At 37.3% G+C, this 18,919-nt stretch overlaps 1 protein-coding gene across 1 annotated transcript in view; it reads left to right on the top strand.

Annotated features, from left to right (window-relative positions):
* The first annotated feature begins 443 nt into the window (after window positions 1-443).
* Window positions 444-18,919, top strand: part of SEMA3E (semaphorin 3E) — a 248,405-nt gene continuing 229,929 nt past the window's right edge. Inside the window, exon 1 of the mRNA XM_073238907.1 lies at window positions 444-1,172. Within this exon, the coding sequence (XP_073095008.1) occupies window positions 1,058-1,172 (115 nt within the window). The 5' untranslated portion in view covers window positions 444-1,057. The remainder of the gene's footprint in view (window positions 1,173-18,919) is intronic.

Genomic DNA, 18,919 nt, shown 5'->3' on the forward strand with positions numbered 1-18,919 from the left:
AATTTGTTCATTTTAACACATCTATGAAACAACCATGGGTGACATATTTTTCAGGCTCTTGAAACACAATTTCCTTTCAAGAGTTGAAAATAGCATTTCTAAGATGTAGTCTGTATAAAATGCCATAAATGTGAACAAAAATACTATTTCAGTTGAAACTGGGGGGAAAAATCAATTTGGGTACTGGATGGTGACAAACTGATTATTTAAAATGTACTTAGATTTATGCAAGGGTTAATCTTGGTGAGTGAGCATTTAAAAGCCCTTTCTGAGACTACATCCTCTTCTGTTACGAAGTCTTAAATAATCAGCCCATTATATATCATTCTCCCTCCTGATTCCCCCTTGCGCATCCAAACCCGGACTTCTGGGCTGCTGCTGAGTGACGTGGGGCCAGTAATACTGGGAGGGTGGGTGGGAGCAGGGCACGTGGATCAGAAACACTTCCTAGAAACAGCGAGTACGCCGCTCAACCCTGCCTGAACTTTCCCTGTAAACACAGCGAGCTGACAGAACGGCATCCCTGCTGGGTGGATCCTGCAACTCCTAGAGGGAATGGCACTTCTTGTTTTTAATTAGCAAGGTGAAAGGTGAATTAAAACTAGCTGTTTGGCAAGTCAGTGCAGGAGGCTGACTTCTGAGAGGCTTGAACCAGCCGGCGGAGGAGAGCTCCACGGGGAAGCCGGTGCGTGTGCTCGTCTTTTTTTCTTTTTCTTTTCTGAATGAACCGCTCGCAGGAGTGACTGAAAAATCCAGTTTCTTCCTGAGTCTCCCCGCACAGTTGCTGAAGAGAGCTCTAGACAGGACATGGCTCTGAAGACTCACTCCTTGGAATGTCCGCTTGCTCTCGGCTTGTAAACAACTGTCCTGAGGAAAGAAAGGTTTTACTCATCCAAATACAGCCTGACAAATGGCACTTTGTAACTGTGCTTTCTGATGACAACGCGTTCAATTTCTGACAAAGCCTCTCACCCGCTGCCTCTGGAGGGGACTCCTAAGTAAAACTAAACCCGCCCTAAAGTGAGTATCGGAGGGCTTGCACCGTGAGCCCTGCAGCATGGCATCCCCTGGGCAACTTATCTCCTGGCTCCTGTGGGCTCACTTCCTGGAGCTCTGGACAGGAGTTCACACAGCTGATACCAGTCACCCCCGGTTACGCCTGTCACATAAAGGTAGGTTACCTTTTCAGATCCTATTGTTAGAAAAAAGGACAAAATTAAAGTCATTCAACATAGTTCTTTCGTCTTCATAGACCTTTAAAATGCACCTGAAAAAAATTATTGCAAAACTGACCTAAGATTGTAAGTGCCTCTAATTAGTATGTCAGGCTCACTGCATCTGAAAATAATGCCAAATCACATGCCAACTTAGAGATGTTATTTTTGTGTGGTAAATATTAGGTTTTGTTAAAGAGAAGTTCACTCACTAACAGACACAACAGAGGAGGGGAGGAAGCAGGTTGTAAATAGCCTTGAGGAGCCGAATCCAGCAAATTAGCAATGGGTATTTAGATATGGTTTATGCATTATGGGAAGCAAGGATGTTGGGGAAAGGCTTTGGAAATAAAGGTGCAATTGGTATATTTGTTTTGTCCATAATGGGGGTGAGAAGAGGAGAAAAAATTCCTGAAAAGGAAAATGATTCCTTAACCATGATAACAAAGTCATCACCATGTGATTGAAATGACTAACAACTGATATAAATTAGTTTGCTAGTTGACTTCATTATTAGAAAGTTTTTTTATGTGTGGCTGAAAAAAAAATTCAGTTTATCCTCTTAAATTGGCTTATACTGTTGAAGTATAAGATACTATTCACTAGCATCTAAAAAAATCTATTCTTTTTAATGCAAATTCTTGCTGCTTAACTGAAGATCTATCAGCACGTAAATGTGTTATTCTTCAGCTGCATCTTGTAAAGCAGCATTTAGTCGTAAATAAATGATCAAAAGGTAGCTTTTGCATCAGGACCAATAAAAGCCAGTCATGAATAGGTTTGGTGATTCTTCCTGTAAACAAACAACAAACAAAACCCACACTCTGAGAAAGTGGCTTTGCTGACTTAACGGTAATTTGGAATTAATTTTCAAGAGTAATTTAATCATAGAGACAGATAACACATACAATAGTGAGAATTACATAAGAACCAGTTTTCAGTTGGGTAAGCTTTTAAATTGTCCCTACTGTAGAAAGAACTGAAGCCTATATTTTTAAATATAGGTGGATCTTACCCAGAATGACAAACAAAAAGGGAGGCCTCAATTTTATGTGACACGATTTTTTTGTCTTTTTATTGAATAATCATCAGTTAATTTTGACTATAGAAATTTCCTTTTTAGAATACCTAAAGATCTGTGGATATTTTCTTAGTTTACATAGATTTCCTATAACACTCCCCAGTGGATAACAGGTTTAAGAAGTACCCTGCCAGTGCATTTGTAAGGTATTTAAAATATAGTAGCTAGCATTAGCACAAAGAATTTGATTTGGGAAGATGTTTCATGGTGTGCATCCAAATGTATATTTCTAAGAAGTTATGATCAAATATATCAAAATATAAAAATTTGATGTGGTGGATTATGGACAAATAAGGATGTCAGAAAAAAAATCTTAGGTGGTTTGGTTTTCTTATGGAGACAAGTGGATAGGATGCCAATTTGGGCAAGCTACCTTTCTACTGGTATTAACCTTTCCTATCTCATTATTTTTTTATAATTTAGTGTCAGCATGTTTCAAAGATCTCACTTTAATATTTCATTAGCATCCTTGTAATTTGGGCAGAGCATACCGGAATTCTCCAGTGTAACTAAATGCTCTGTCTCCTACTGTTGTCAGGCTCATCTTCACTGCATCTCCCTCAGTCCAAGGAGTAACTGTAACTGGTTTGATGAGTTGTGTTAAATGGTGTGGGAGTAGGACTGCTAGTGTCTTTGTGTACAGGAGGCTGAAAACTCCCACAAGGCTTCCCTTTGGCTTTTCTTAACCTTTTTATTTCATGGCACTAGCAAAAAATGCACATTGTTTTGCTCCTGTTCAAAGACAGTCTAGAGTTACCTGAAGGTGGAATGTTCTCACTTGTGCAATTCAGTCAGCAGTGTCAGCTTAAAGTTCACAGCAGAGATGCAACCAGAGGCAGCCACTGCCTACTGCTGCCCCCCAGGGAGAGCCCAGGAATACTCAGTCCCCTCAGTACAATAAGAATAGCCCATTTACCTGTCTACACTCTGGAATTCTATAGGTATTTTAGAGGTATCCAAAAACTAGGGGTAGGATATTTCAGAGTATAACCTTGGGCTATCTTAAGTGATATCAGAAATGGTAAAATTTCAGTAGTGGATGAATTAGGTGATCAGTATTATGAATGAGTGCAAGGTCCTTCAGAATAGGAGACACTTTAATTACGTAATGTAGCATCTCTAAACTGCTGTCCAACCCCGGGCAGAGAAATCCAGTAGGCTTCCTGGAGGTGACCTACTGTATTGACTCATGGATTCATTTCACAGCAGTGGTTTATCCCATAAGGAAGAAGGCCGAGTATTTTTGTTATATCCTCCTTTATTGAAATGGCACTTGAGACCACAAGCCTAGTGTCTTTTCCCAAAGAGGAGTAAGTTTCAGTGTATTATACAAAGTTGAAGTTAAATTATATAAAAATATGTTCATAAAAAAAAATGCCCAAGAATTACCCTTTCCCTCAGCTCCATCTTTATCTCTAGAAGTGGCTTGTTCTTAAACAGAGCTTGAGAGGAGGAAACTATTAGGACTAAAAGGAAGAAAAGGCAGAGAGGGAGGGAGACAAGGTAGAAAGTTGGCATCACTTATGGAGCCTATTCTAGCTTATTTCCTACTGCCCTCCACCCAGAGTGAGGTAATACTGAATTCTTCCCTCTTCTTACAGAATGTCTACTCCAAAACAAATATGCTGATTTAGGGCAAGCCTAGTGGATAAAAAGTTGAGATTTTCACTCTAGTTGAGGCAATGCATACATATACATACATACATACATACATACATACATACATACATACATATATATATATATTACTGTGTTTTATATTTTAAATATAAATTGTTAACAAAAATATATGGCAAAGACTAAAATGGCAAGATACTGTCCTGCTCTGTAAGAATTCTTATTCAAGATTTAAGATTAACTACATCAGGGAAGTATTCAAAAGTTAATGAATAGTTAAGAATTGTAGCTAACTTTATAGCCAGTACCCTAAAGAAGGTAACATTGGTCATTGGTGCAAGGAACATAAATTTATAATATTCTACCGCAAGGATTTCCTTGAAAAGTAGCTATGATCCTCATGATAGAAATGAAGGAAAGAGAGAATAAAGAGAGAAGAGTATGGTGGATTCAGCCACTTCTCTCTGTTGATGTCTGCCCTCTCCTTATCTTTCACCACCCTGCCTTAATGAGGTTACAGGGAAGGCAAAAATAACCTCCTTGATAATGAAGCACAAAGGAGGAAAAAACAAATGAGCAAAGCCTCTGGTCAAAGAAGAAATCCCGATGCATGGGGAAAGCCCTAGAAACTCAATTAAGGGAGTTGGGTGGATGGAGTAGTGTCCAGAGACCCAGTAAGGAATGCCACAATTGCAGAAGCCAGGGAGACTGGCTGCATGAGCAGAGGATGTTCTCCCAAGAAGGTTGGGGAAGAAATAGCTAAATAAAGGCAGAGGTATGGCAGAAGATGATTCCTAAATTATGTGGACATTATAAATGTAGGTTTGAGCTTTCATTATATATCCATACATACAAAAAGTGGAACAGAAAGTGTCAATTTAGTCTATCTGTATTTGGATATTATAACCCATTAAATACAGATTTGTCAGAGTTCAGAGAGCTCAGAATTTGGAGTCAAGTCTCTGGTCCAGCTCTAGTCCTTCCATTTCCACTGATTGTGAGGTAACTGTGCCTCAATTTCCTTAATTTCAAAATAGATATAGTAATGGTGCTTTCCCTGTGTATCTTATTGTGTTTTTGAGAAGATCAAATGGGGTAACAGTGTCTGTGAAAGCACCTTATAACCTAAAAGTAATTTTTTTTACTGTTTCCTGATGACTGATACAAATTGAGACAGCTGGAAGGAAATATGTCCTAAAGAGAAAAATCCATGGGTATGGCTTGGGTTTGTGTATCAATTAAGTGCTAGGATAATGCTAACAGAGAAGACCAAGAAGTTGCTCTTAATTAGCATAAAATGTATGGTTTATCCTGATAGGTTGCATTCATTCCAAATCCCAACTTCTATACCTTTGACCTCTGGTTATAATTTAGAAGATGATTATATCATCTGTGACTTTTCCAAGATGGATGGTCAATATTTTTGCTATAAAATGTGCATATATCCACTTATTACACATAATCACTTTATATCACACATTTTAGACTTTTTCCATTTATATGAAAAAAATTGAGATAAAATTCTAGAAGAGCACAATGATAAGTAAAGGTTTTAAATGGTCATCCTGAAGGTTTTGGTACTTATTTTATATCCAGAGCAAATAAAAAGGAGGCAGTGCCTGAGCTAGTTTTTCCTGACCCAGCTTATAGCTTTGGTTCCTCAGCCAATAAGTAGGTATTATCAATAGTGACATGAGTCACACATCCATGTGTGGTTAATAAATATAGATGAGTCATAAGGTATGATTCATAAAGCAAGTAGTTAAATAGGGCCCAGGAGTAAACACAAACCCTTCATGCCCAGATCTCCATCAGGGAGGGTCTATGACAATTAAGTGGTAGATTTATTAAGAAATAGTTTATATTAAAAAAAAACACTGGGTAAGATGAAAGGAGTTACAATGTTTTGTTGAGTTTGGTTTACAACAGAATATACCTTCTGTAAAGAAACTCTGTGTAAGGATTTTAGACAGTGCAATTCTTTTTATTCTTATATTTGTTACAGACAAATTTTGCCTGTGCATCACAGAAATGCACCTGGATATACAAAAGCCCCCGAATGGTTCTATGAATTATTCAGTTCTTATCTAGATGTTGGATATTACAGTGGGAAAAAGTTATCTTCTAGTATAGAGGTAGGGTGAGGGGAGGTCAGAGTTAGGAAAAGCAGTAAATGGAATTTATAAATGAACTGGGCCAATTTTGGACTGAAAAATAATTTGGTTGTGTCATCATTTCTTAAAAGTTTTGTGAAGGCAGTGTTCGGTACACAACATAGAACCAACACTTGTTCTTAACTATTAAATATATGCAATAGTTATGGTGTCACAATGGAATATTCTTTCAAAAATCGATGTTGTTATTTTGGTGTCCACATCAGATTTGTCATTTACCCTGAAAGTGTTTCATACATGAGGGTCTCTGTTTCTGTCTGAGATGAGATCACTTGGTGCCTCAATTTTATGACCACATAATAAAGTACCAAACAGCAAAATGGTCATTGCTGGTGAAAATTATTGTTAACAATCTGCAGAGTTAGTTTTATTTCATCAAGGATGCCTACTGAAATTGTCATTGGGAATTCTTAGTGGGAGAGGGTGCAAAGATTTACTCCTTTATTTTTGTGTGTACAACTCTTCTGTGATTTAGTAGAGGAATTTCATCTGCAGGAATCCAGAAATGACACTTCATATGCATGGATGCCCCTTGATAGATCCACCACGGTGTCGAAGTGGCTTTGCAAGTTCAGTCTCAGAGAATTTAAAATTAAACAAACCCGAAATTATACCATTTTAACATTTTCCAAAAAGTACAGAGTGAAGATTTAGATGATTTTCTTGGTTTCAATAGACATGGCCAAATATTATTAGTAGTTGTTAACACAACACCTGACACTTTGGAATATTATGTAAATTATACAAAGGATTATGGTTATTTTAATAATGATTTTTTTCATAATATGGTTTTAAGTGACACTTGAAGCATAGGAGAAACGTCAGTGTCATTAGTTATTTCTTGGACTTCAGCAAGCATTATGCTTTGTACTCGTAACAAGGGCAATAATGACAAGACTGGATATTTTTGTAGGCTGGGTTTTCTGGACCGTGAATGACAAGGACATGTTGATACCACATCTGAATCAAGTGTTACATTCTCTGATATTGAGAGAACATTTTCTAGCAAAGAGAAGTGTGTGGTGATTTCAACAACAGAAACATCTGTGGAGCTGGTACCTCAACTTCCTGTGGTCCTGGTGGTGACCGAGTCAACTGATTACTCAAGAAGTTTTCAGCCTCCCTTAGGACATATTCCCACTTTCTGGCCCTATTACTCTGATGATCTTGCCTCCACAATTACTTTGGAAAAGGAAAAGAAAAATCCCTGACTTGCCTAATTTCTGGGGCTTAGAAATGTATTAGAAATGGTTAGTTACTAACCATCCAGTTAGTTGCTTCTGTCCTTGGTAGCTAACCTCCCAGCCATCACTGCTCTCAGCTCAGGGACTTAGTCATAGCTTTGGCACAGCACATGTGGAAAAGCAGTTTAGGCCCAGATATTAACATGCTTAAATTGTAATTTTGGTGGCCTAAAAACTCTAGACTTTGGATGAGACATACCTAATTTGAATCTTGCTTCTGGTGGTATGACCTGAGCAAGTTACCTTCACTGTGTAGGAGTTTTCTAATCTTTAAAATGGAGTAATATATAACGTGCAGCACCCTGAAAGAATTACGTGAGATAATGCAAATTAATGTGTGAAATACTTTACCCATAGGAAGCTTTTTATAAGTTACTCAGTGAATCAGAAGAGGTTCAGAGGGAATTAGTGTACCCTGGTTACTTTTTTTATTTCAACTTATTAACTTATGACTTAAAATAAGGGAAGATCCTTAATCATCGCAGTTTTTTACTTGAAAGCAGAGATTTTCTTTTATGAAATCCAGCTCTTATAGGAGCAGTTGACTAGAAGGAACAAGGGATGTTGGTGTCTCTCATGTTTGTAAATTACTGTAGAATTATCTTGTTGATAATACAAGGAAAGATGGAACTTTATCTGATGGCATCTTGGAGAAAGCAGACCAAAGCCATAAAATAAACAGAAGTAACTAACAAAGGTTCTTGAAGACCCAGCTTTGTAAAGCACAATAGAACTAATATTACTGAGACCAGACCACACTGTCAAAAGTTAAACTAAACAGTATCCTATAGGCAGCTATCAGCTCAGCATGCATTGTTTGCTTTGAAAGTGAAAGGAAGCTTTCCACTATACCTTCCCCTGGACAAACAGGTAAGAGAGCTGGCATGGGGCACAGTTCCTGACACCTCAGTGTTCAGTACATGTGCATGGGGTGGGTGTATAGATAATAGAAAATGATTTGGAGCAGTATGTTTTAAAGGAGTCTGTTGGGGGTGGGGTGGGAGTACCACGGAAACTAGGGAATCCTGAAGAACTATCTATGGCTCCTTTGGTAAAACATACATTAGGAAAAAGGCTCGGGCTTTCTCTGCCCATTCTCCTTCCTTCCCTCAGAGCTGCATTGCAGCAAAGCAGCCTGGGCCCTGGACATCCTCCCACAGTTCAGCCATATTCACGCCTCTCTGACCAGGGTTCTTTCTTCACTGACTTTTTGATGCACTTGTCATTCCTGAGTAATCTTCACAACTTCTTCCCTTTTCTCCTGTCACTCCTTTCCTGGATTACCCCTCTGTGCTGTAGGCACTGCCCCTCCTTCTCTCTTTTTCTCTTCCCCTGCCTCCTTTCCAAATATATTTTTTTCTTCCTGCCTTAGACCCAGGGTGGAATGAGCATGTATTTTTAGTGAATGATGTGTATTTGTTGGGCCTCAGTGTAACTTCAATATTTGTTTCATTTTTTTAAGTCAATGAATAGAAAACATGACTGTTGGATTTTTTTAAGTGTAATTACACTAAGTATTCACAATTTGTTGAAATTCGTGACTTAAAGGAAAAAATGAGATATTAAAATAAATAGCTTACTAGCCACCAGGACAACTTATCCTCTTTGCCTATTTTCCTCGTGGGAAGCTGGTGCCCCCAGGCCCCAGGTACTGGGGGATGTTGGAGAGGGAAGGGATCGGTTCTGACAGGAGACCCACCATCCACTCTGTGGCTACACTTGAGTTTAGTGTAAGTCAGAACATTATTTACATAAACCTGAGGTTGGATTCTTTTCCTATGAGCTTTGAGATTTAATTAATTGAAACCAGAATTAAAAGGGGGTTTTATTCACAGTCTAGAGCAGAGAAGCAGCATCACTGGAGAGAAGCCTCAGTGCCTACTTCAGGTAGCTGGACTAGCTCTAGAACCAGATTTAAAAAAAGGCACCAAAGAAACTGGGAATAAAAGAGGGAGAAAATAGATATCAGCTGGGGACACTGACTCTTTCCTTCCTGACCAGTTTCCTTCAGGAAATTATGGGAACTGAGGGCTTTGAATTCAAAGCTCAAGATATACTGTAGAATGAAAGCCCAAGAGGAGATGTGCTGACAGCATCGCATGCAGCTATTCACACCCCTGATTGCTTTTTTCCTAACCCTGAGTCAAAAAGTTTATTATGGAACATGTGACTTCTGAGATCCTTTCCAATTCTAAAAATGCAAGACTTTTTTCCTCTTCTACCTCCCACTGTGTCTCATTTCTCCAAAACACTTCCAAAAATTTTATTAGGAAACAGCATGTTCTAGTGGAAAGAGTGTTTTAAAATTTAAAATCCTGGATTTGAATCTACAGTATATCCTGTTCGATACTATATTATTTTTGCAAATTCTAGATTTGAATCTACAGTATATCCTATTTGATGCTCAATTATTTTTGCAATATCATTGAACTTCTGAGGCTTACTGTTCTCATAAGTATAGAAACTAACAAACACTGTTTCTATCTCATATGATTGCTGTAGTAAATTTAAATGTGCCATGGAAATGTATGATACTGCATTGGAATGGTTTATAATATTCTCTAATTTATGAAATTTAAATATGTTTTAATATTCTTGAGGGCATGGAGTTGTTTTTGTTGTTTGTTTTTTTGTGGTAAGACTCTTACAAACAACAGAAATGACTTATTCAGATCATTCCTAAAGCCTATAATTAAAGGTTAAATTAAATTTAATATCTATTGAATAAAAACAAAACTTTTTGTTGTGTTGGTTTCCATGTTATAGGCAAAATGACAAAACTATAAAGACTTTTTGAGAGCTAGAGCTACCACTAAATAATTACTTGATATCAGGAAAGCTTAGCTGGATTTTATTCCAGAGGAGATGATGTTATGTAGGGTTATCTTCTGTTCCCTTGGAAACTAGGGTCAGAGAGAAGACAGGCACTGGGCTTAAGCCAATGCTGTGCAAAGTGTCTGAGGCTGGCACCATCCGCATCTCCTGGGGGCTACTGCATCAGGCCTCCTGAGTCAATAATTCTGGTACTCAGAAAGCTGTGTTTTAACAAGCCCTGCTAGTGATTCTTAGTGCACCCTTCAGCATGAGAAACACTGGGCCAAGTATTTGGGACGATGCTAAAAAGGGATGATCCTTTCTTTCATTTAATTTTTTCATTTTTTCCCCTTCAGGTCTATCACCCAGGCTAAGGGTATCATTTATTCAACTTTCCAAATGACATTCTTGGTCTTGATGAATGTGCTTAAATTCATAAGTTTCTATTGTACCATTCTCCACCTATTATTTTTTGCTATTAAATAAGATACATATAGTTATCGATAATCATTTAACAAATTAAATCTGTTTTTAATAGTTATTGGTAGTATATTTTTATGACATTTTAAAAATGAAAATATAGTTGATATACAATCTTATATTAGTTTCAAGTATACAATACAGTGGTTTACCAGTTACCCGTATTATTAAATCCTCCCCCAGCTAGTGCAGTTCCTATCTGTCAATATAGGAAAATGTTATAGAATCATTGGCTGTATTCTCCATGCTGTGCTACCATCCCCATGACCAACTATATTATGACTGAGATTTTTGTGCCCCTTTATACCCTTCATCCTCCCCACCACCCACCACCAGTCATTTCTCAGTGTCTATGTATGAGTCTATTGCTGTTTTGTTCACTTTGTTCTTAGATTCCACAAATAAGTGAAATCATATGGTATTTGTCTTTCTCTGCTGGCTTATTTCACTTAACAAAATACCCTCTAGGTCCATCTGTGCTATCACAAATGGTAGGATTTCTTTCTTTCTTATGGCTGAATAATATTCCATTGTGTATATGTATGTCTTCTTTATCCATTCATCTATTTGATGGACACTTTAGGTGACTCCATATATTGGCTATCATAAATAATGATGCAATAAACATAGGGATGTATATATCTTTTCTAAACAGGGATTTTGTTTTTGGGGGGTAAATTCCTAGAAGTGGAACTACTGAATCATATCTATTTCTGTTTTTAACTTTTTGAGGAACCTCCATATGCTTGTCACAGTGGCTGCACCAATTTGCTTTCCCACCAGCAGTGTAGGAGGGTTCCCATTTCTTTGCATCCTCGCCAACACTTGTTATTTCTTGTCTTTTGAATAGTAGCCAGTCTAACTGGTGTGAAGTGATATCTCATTGTGGTTTTGATTTGCATTTCCCTGGTAATTAGCAATGTGGGGCATCTTTTCATGTGCCTGTTGGTCATTTGTATTTCTTCTTTGAAAAAATGTCTGTTCAGGTTTCTGCCCATTTTTTAATCAGGTTATTTGTAGATTTTTTTTAGTATTGAGTCATATGAGTTCTTTATACATTTTGGAAGTTAGCCCCTTATTGGATAAGTTGTTTATGAATGTGTTCTTCCATTCCATAGGCTGCCTTTTTGTTCTGGTGATGATGTTCTTTGCTGTACAGAAGCTTTTTAGGTTGATGTAGTCCCACCTGTTCATTTTTTATTTTGTTTCCTTTGCCCAGGGAGAGGTGTCCAGAAAAAAATGACTCATGTATATGTTCAAAAGATTTTTGCCTGTGTTTCTTTTTAAGAGTTTCATGTCTTACATTTAGGCCTTTAATCCATTTCGAGTTTACTTTTGCATATGGAGTTAGACAGTAATCCAGTTTCATTCTCTTGCATGTAGCTGTCCAGTTTTCCCAACACCAGTTGTTGAAGAGACTGTCTTTTCCCTATTGTATATTCATGGCTCCTTTATCATATATTAGTTCACCATATATGCTTGAGTTTTTATCTGGGCTCTCTATTCTGTTCCATTGGTCTAGTGGTCTGTTTACTGATGGTATGAACTGTGACATATCATGCTACCATTGAATTCAGATGAGGAAACATCTAATATTGGTCAACTGTGGAAAAGCATTTTGTAGGATTCCAGAATTCCTTCATCTCCCAGTGGACAGTTTTCTTGGACTAGTGCAATTAGGTCTGCTGCATTCTTCTGTTATATTTCCTGATCTTTCCCTTCAGGGATTCTGAAGATTTGGTATCTCTTTAAGAAATATTTGTTCATTCAGTTGTTCACTTATTCCACTGGATATTTGTTGAACTTCTTGAAAGCTTTAGATACTAAACATCATGCTAGGGAGAATAAAGAATTTAAAAAGCACAGATTCCTAAATGCCACCTATATCTTGAATGGGATCCTGGAACTGTAAAAGCACATTAAGTAAAACTAAGGAAATCTGGTAAACTGTGGGTTTTAGTTAATAATAATGAATCGATATTGTTATCAACTGTTAAAAATGTACCATACTAAGCTATTAATAATAGAGAAAATTGAGTGTGGGTATATGGGAACTCTATGAACTATATTTACAATGTTTCCTTAAGTCTAAAACTATTCTAAAATTAGTTTATTAACACAAATACACACACACACCACTTCAACTCAACCCAATTCCTCTGAATCTTGAGATCTACTTGTAAAAAGAGACAAGACATTATATACCAGGATGCTTTTTCTATGCTAAAGGTTTACAAAAAGTGCTATGGAAGCATGCAGTTGGGAATTAAAGAAACAGAGCTCAGTCTTGAACAAGAACCTGGCCAAGAAACAGTACACAAATTGTCCATGGGTCTTATCCGGTCTTGCCACCATTCCTGCCATCCTCCCATGGCCATCCTGCTACACACAGTGCTCTGTGTCCTCCTGAAAACAGTTACCCTTGGACATCTAATTAACTGAATTCTACTGTGTTCATACCTTTACTTTATATAGTAGTATCACAAATGCTCTTTGTTCATGCTACAGTAAATTACCCCCACCCATATCTGTATGACTTTGAGGAATTCTCATTTTTCTGTATGAGTAATACACGATTAGTACAAATTCAGAAAACATAGATTTTGAAACTTGTAAGACAAGTGAGTTGCTTTATTGTTTGATTCTTAGACTCTAATGAATTTTAGGTATTTAATACATGTATTTTATCGAGTGCATTTAATGAATAAAATTTAATTGTCTATCTGCAGTAGTTTTACCAACCTTAATTCCCTTGTTGGATGCCACCTATAAATAGGTTCCTAATAAAGATGGCAGAAAATGGCATGATAGAGCTTGGGGGAGCATTCAGGGAAAAGGATGGGAATGCTTCTCTTCTGCCCCTGCTTTGAAATGTTAGCCTTAGTTTGGGTTCAGGTCTTTTATGAAAAAAGCTCTGAATAGAAATCCAGAGCTGCTTTAACAGGATTCAGAAAATACGTTATTGAAAAGGTACAGCTGGAGGCATTGGCAGAGGGTGGTTTGAATTCATCTGGGCTATTACGTGATGGATGTCACACCTAGATTATCTTTTCCTACCTCTTTCTCCAGTCGTCATCTCCCAGTTCCCAGTGTAGCATCTCATTAATTTCTAGAGTGAAGAACTCTGAAGAGAGAGACAGAGGACTAATGCATGAGGCCAGTGGCAAAGCAGTAAGGAAGGCAGGTCTAAAGCGCAGTGACTGACCCAGAGCTCGTTTCTGAGGAATATGCCTGTTCTGGCCAAAGCAAGAGACGCTTTTGTTTTTATCAGTCCCTTTGTGAAGTTTGTTTGATGAAGAGTTTGACTATGTTGCCTTTTTATGTGGATTTACAGAATTAAAAGTATAGCTGTAGATAATAATACACCAAGAAGAATGAACAGTGGTTACAAGTTTTGTAATTACAGTTTATGCAAGGTTTTCAATTTATTTCCTACATCATCTTACTTGAGAAAGAACTGATGAAAAATTTAGCTTAAGATTTTATCTATGAGCCTTACAAAAATTGATAATAAATTTTAAAATGTTGTATCCTTCAGGTTTGTCTTTTCCTTTTTAACACCATACTGATTAATCAAATATAGCAACACCTAACATGGAAGAGGACATTAATCAACATCAACAGAATGTCAAAAGTGAAAAATCAGGAGAAAACACATATTTGTCCTTGTCTCTTATACTATAAGGAGTGAATGAATATGTAAAATGGAAAAAAATTATTTTATTTTTAGAAACTAAAGTCAAGTTGTCAAATAAGTATATGGAAAATACAATCATTTTGATCATTCTGAGCAAGACGAAATAACATTCTTAAAGAAAATGTTGGGAAAAGTAATGGAAAATAAAAATGACTCCTTTTGGAATAGCTCTATCATTATTGATAAAACTGATATAGCTTATTTTTCCTTATCAAAGAAAAAAAGGAAAGGAAGAAGAAACTTCAAGTCCGACATCACAACACATAAATGTTACATACATTTCTGGCCAGATGAATAATATCTGTCAGATACTTTATAATTGCTCAGAATGTGTAGTAAAATTAAGTTTACTGGTAGTTTAAGGTTCTGCATAACTTGAGTGAACCATATGGTGGGTTCTTAGAATAGCCATACCACCCATGTTTAAAATTTAAATTAAGAAGAAAAAAATCTTTTTTTTGAAGTCAAATGTTACAATTTCAGTTGTTTGTATACTCAATTATCCATACTACTGCACCTTCTTGTTAATAAGGGAACACAAAATCGTTCCTTTTGTCAAGAATGAAGGAAGAGTCAAGAGAAGCTAGGACAAGGATGTACTGGCATGGCTATTATGAGCCACCAAAAAAATACCAATTTTATTCCTATATTGTTACAGTTATGAGAAGATAATATGTTTAAATGTCAATTCATTTGTATTCTTTGATTCTCTAATAATTCCCCAAAACAAAATTCCCTTGTAATAATATTTAGATAACCATAGAAGAAAAATATCATAATTAAGTCAATGATACTTACAATAAAAAGTGTAATTGTATCTTTGTTATTATATTTCTCAGAAATAAAATGAAAGTTATGTACTGGGCATTGCTTTTGACAGATTTTTTTGCCAAATGTTTTTTACATACTCCAAAATGTCTTTGCCCAAATTGAAGTCTGATATATTTTAAGATTAGAGAAAGAAAAGAGAAGTCTCTAAGACTTAAAATCAATAAAATTGGACAAGAGTGAAAATGAAAAATAAACTTATGGAATGGATACCAATGGGAAAGTCTACATGCAAATAAAGCAGTAGTCATTCAGAAACACATTAGAGGCCATTTATAACATTGGTCTCAGGGGATGTAAAATAAATAGGATTTTATTATATGCGGTTATGTTTTGGAATATTTAATTATGTTTTAGAGGCATTTACATTTCTATATTAATGAACATATAATAACAGCAACATATGTTTTTTGATTAAAATGATTCGAATGCCATTTGTCCTTTTAGTCTGCTAATTTACACCCACTGCTCAGCTAGAACAGATTTTGATGTGGCTTTAGTTTTGAGTGTCCAGAATACTGGTCATACGAAAAAATTTATACAAACTTGGCCATTGGAAGGTTTTGCTCTGGGTAGAGCAGAACCCTTGCCAGCAGAGGCACCCCTGCAGGAGCACTCTCCCTGTCACTGGTTTGTGAAATACCACTGCTGCGTTTCACTTCTGAAGCTCCCCCAGCCAGGCTCCAAGTTTCCATTCACACTGCTCGCCACTGAAATTTCCCTTTGTCTTCACTGACTATTTTTTTCCTTTTAACAAATAGGCCCAGCTGCTACTGCAGCCGGTTGCCCACACTCCCCCATGCTGCTCTTGCTGAGGATGGCAGCCGGAGTCAAGAGTAACAGCTGGGATTGGCTTACTTTGGCATCTGAATAATTTGGGGTGGGTCCATTCCTAACTTTATTATTTCATTTAATCTTATAATCTTTCCTTCTGCTGAACTTTTAAAAAATAGGTGAAGGATGTTTTTCTAAAATGTTTTCCTCATCTGGCTGTGACTCCCTTATACCTGGCTGCTCAGGACAAACTGATTCGGTTTGCACATTGTTATTTTTTCCACTTTTGAGCATCACTTGGAAAACAAATGTAGCAGAAACAGTAATTATTGTGATCCTGGTTACTTCACCTGCTCTGACTGAAAGAAGTGGATATAAATGGCACCTGTATCATTGTTTGCAATAAATATTAAAGGAAAACATTTGAATACGTTTACAATAATGCCTGATGCATAGTAAATGCTAAGTAAGTGATAGAAAATCAAAGAGGGAGAGGGAGGGGGAAAGAGAAGAGGGCATAGGAAAGCAAGAGGGGAGCCAGAGGGAGAAGAGAGAGAACAGAAAGGGAGAGGAGGAAGGGAGAGAGGCAGGGAGGAAAACTGCTGGAATGTGGAAAAGTCAATAATTGCACTTATGCAATTAAGACTGACGTTGTGCTCTTAGCATTTTGTGTCTCTCATTGCAACAGCATCATCAAAATCAGTAATTAGAAAAATATGGAGTTTAGACAACTTGTAGAATTTTACCCAAATCAGAGAATTTTATTGAAAGTTGGTATTTTTGTGGTTTAATCATTTCCATGGCATCCAGACAGGTGGTCAGTTTACCATTTTGTCTTTGTACAATCTCATGGAAAAATAAATCACTACTTGATTAGGAAGTCCATTCCCTTTTTGAGTGTTCTAATTGTTGTCAGGCAGCTGTGTCTGGGGAGGTCTCTCCCTACACACAATGTGAAACCTCAGCCTTGATGACTGAATGAAAAAGAATTCACAAACAGGTTGGAGAAGGGTAGGTAAGGAAGGAATTCATTAAAGTGAGAGTAGCAGGAGATGGCAGCAGTTGTGCAGGCAGCAGAGAGCAAGGAAGAACAGAGGGAGGCAAGGGAAGTTCATTGAACTCCTACTCAACATAGGGCAGATCCCTTGCCAACTCCTCAAGCCAGGGTCCACTGGCCTCTGGTGTCTGCTTGGACCTGCTCAGTGTGGGAATTTTATCCCTACCATCCTAGGATCTGGGGGAGCCATAGAGCACTGGATGGAATGAGATTATGTTCTGAGAACTTCCCAAAGGCAAAGAAAGGAGATTTGGGGGCAGGCTACTAAAGAGCATGATCGCATAACAGCAGTCCTGTCTGGGTCACCCAGGCAACAGGAACTTGCAAGCCCAAATGAGAGATCTCAGTAGCCCTTCCCTACTTGTCTAAAGTAGTACAGAGAGAGTGAAGACTTGTGCTTAAGTCTAGAAGATTGAATGAAATAGCAAAGTTAACAGACACTTACCACAGAAAAGTACAGACAAAACAATAAGCTGAACAGCAAGATGTCTTATTTAAGGCAAAGTACACACTTGAAGGAAGAGTGCAGGCAAGCTCAGAGAAGAGGCACACTTCAGGGCTTGGGATTCTGTCTCTTAAGAATAAGACAAAGGGCTGGGTGGTGCATAGACTAGACATGGTCTCATGATGTCGATTTCCAGTGAGAGACATTGTGTCACCATCTATAGTCTGTCCTCTAGATATTCTCAAAAATAAACCTAACACAAGGAATTTCTTGATCCTTTTCTTCTCCAAAATAGTGGTTACCCTCAAGCAGTGTGAACATACCATTTAGTACTGCTTGCCCTACCTTAAGATAGGGTCGGTAATTGGCTGATTACCCATAAAATATGCTAGGAATCATACTTCCTAACTCCCTGGTTTTTTAAAAAGGAATCTTAGCTTTAAGATGGAGTCCCTCCTGTTCTTACTATGCTCTTTATATCTTGGCATTTTTCATCATAGGAAAAATTAATCACGATGCTTGTCCCATGTCCCTGCCCTACCTTTTAATGAGAAGAAAATATTTACATATCTAATGCCAAATCTGACTGACTGTGTCTTCCACTGTTAGTCTAGGTTCCTTCTTCTAATGCCATAAGGCCGTAAGTCATGACAGACCTCCAGATGTTTAGAGAGGGTTATTCAGCATGCCCTTTGGTGGTGGGCAAACATTCCTCATGCCATGATCACCCTGACTGGGCCGATCAAGCTCTGCTTTGTTAATGTTGCCTTAAAATGAAGTGCCACAATCAGTACTCAAGAGGTGCCACCTTATTCACAGAATAGGGCTGCTGTTAACTGATGACTTATATTTATTGAAGCCACCTGAGTTGACAGCAGCTTATTTGGCAAATATACCAACCTAAGTTGATGTTGGGATTGTCAGCCCTTCTGAGAGCTTTTTCACACAGACTCTAAACCAGCTCTTTCCTTTATTTTACATGTGTGCTTTATTTGTAGAAGTTATGGAAAACCCTCTCCTACTCTTTTCAGTGTAGAATGTGGATCATAAGCATAGTAACAGCATGTGGTGCCCTGGAAAAGGACATGAGTTCTGGAGTGAGACATTCCTGAATTCAAAGATTAGTTCTGCTATTCTGTATTCTTGTATAATTTTCTTAACATCAGTTTCCACATTTCTTATCTTTAGGAAACTAGTTAGAAATGATAAACTTGCATTAGTTGTAGAAATTCTTTTCAAGTATTTTTTAAATTAAAAAATACCTCATATTTTTGGGCTCTCTCTAAAATGTCAGTATTTAGAAGAATTTTAACACACATTTAAGACAGTTTTTAAATTAGCATGCATGAATTATATGCTTTTGGCTTTCAGAGAAGATAGGCCAATAAATGCCATTGCTGATTTTCTTTATAAATATTATAAAATAATTAGTATAAGTAAAATAAATGAAAGGTTGATATGAAATTCTTTTATATGAAGAGATGAGATAAAACA

This window comes from Manis javanica, chromosome 6 (assembly GCF_040802235.1).
Source record: "Manis javanica isolate MJ-LG chromosome 6, MJ_LKY, whole genome shotgun sequence".
Lineage (NCBI taxonomy): Eukaryota > Metazoa > Chordata > Mammalia > Pholidota > Manidae > Manis > Manis javanica.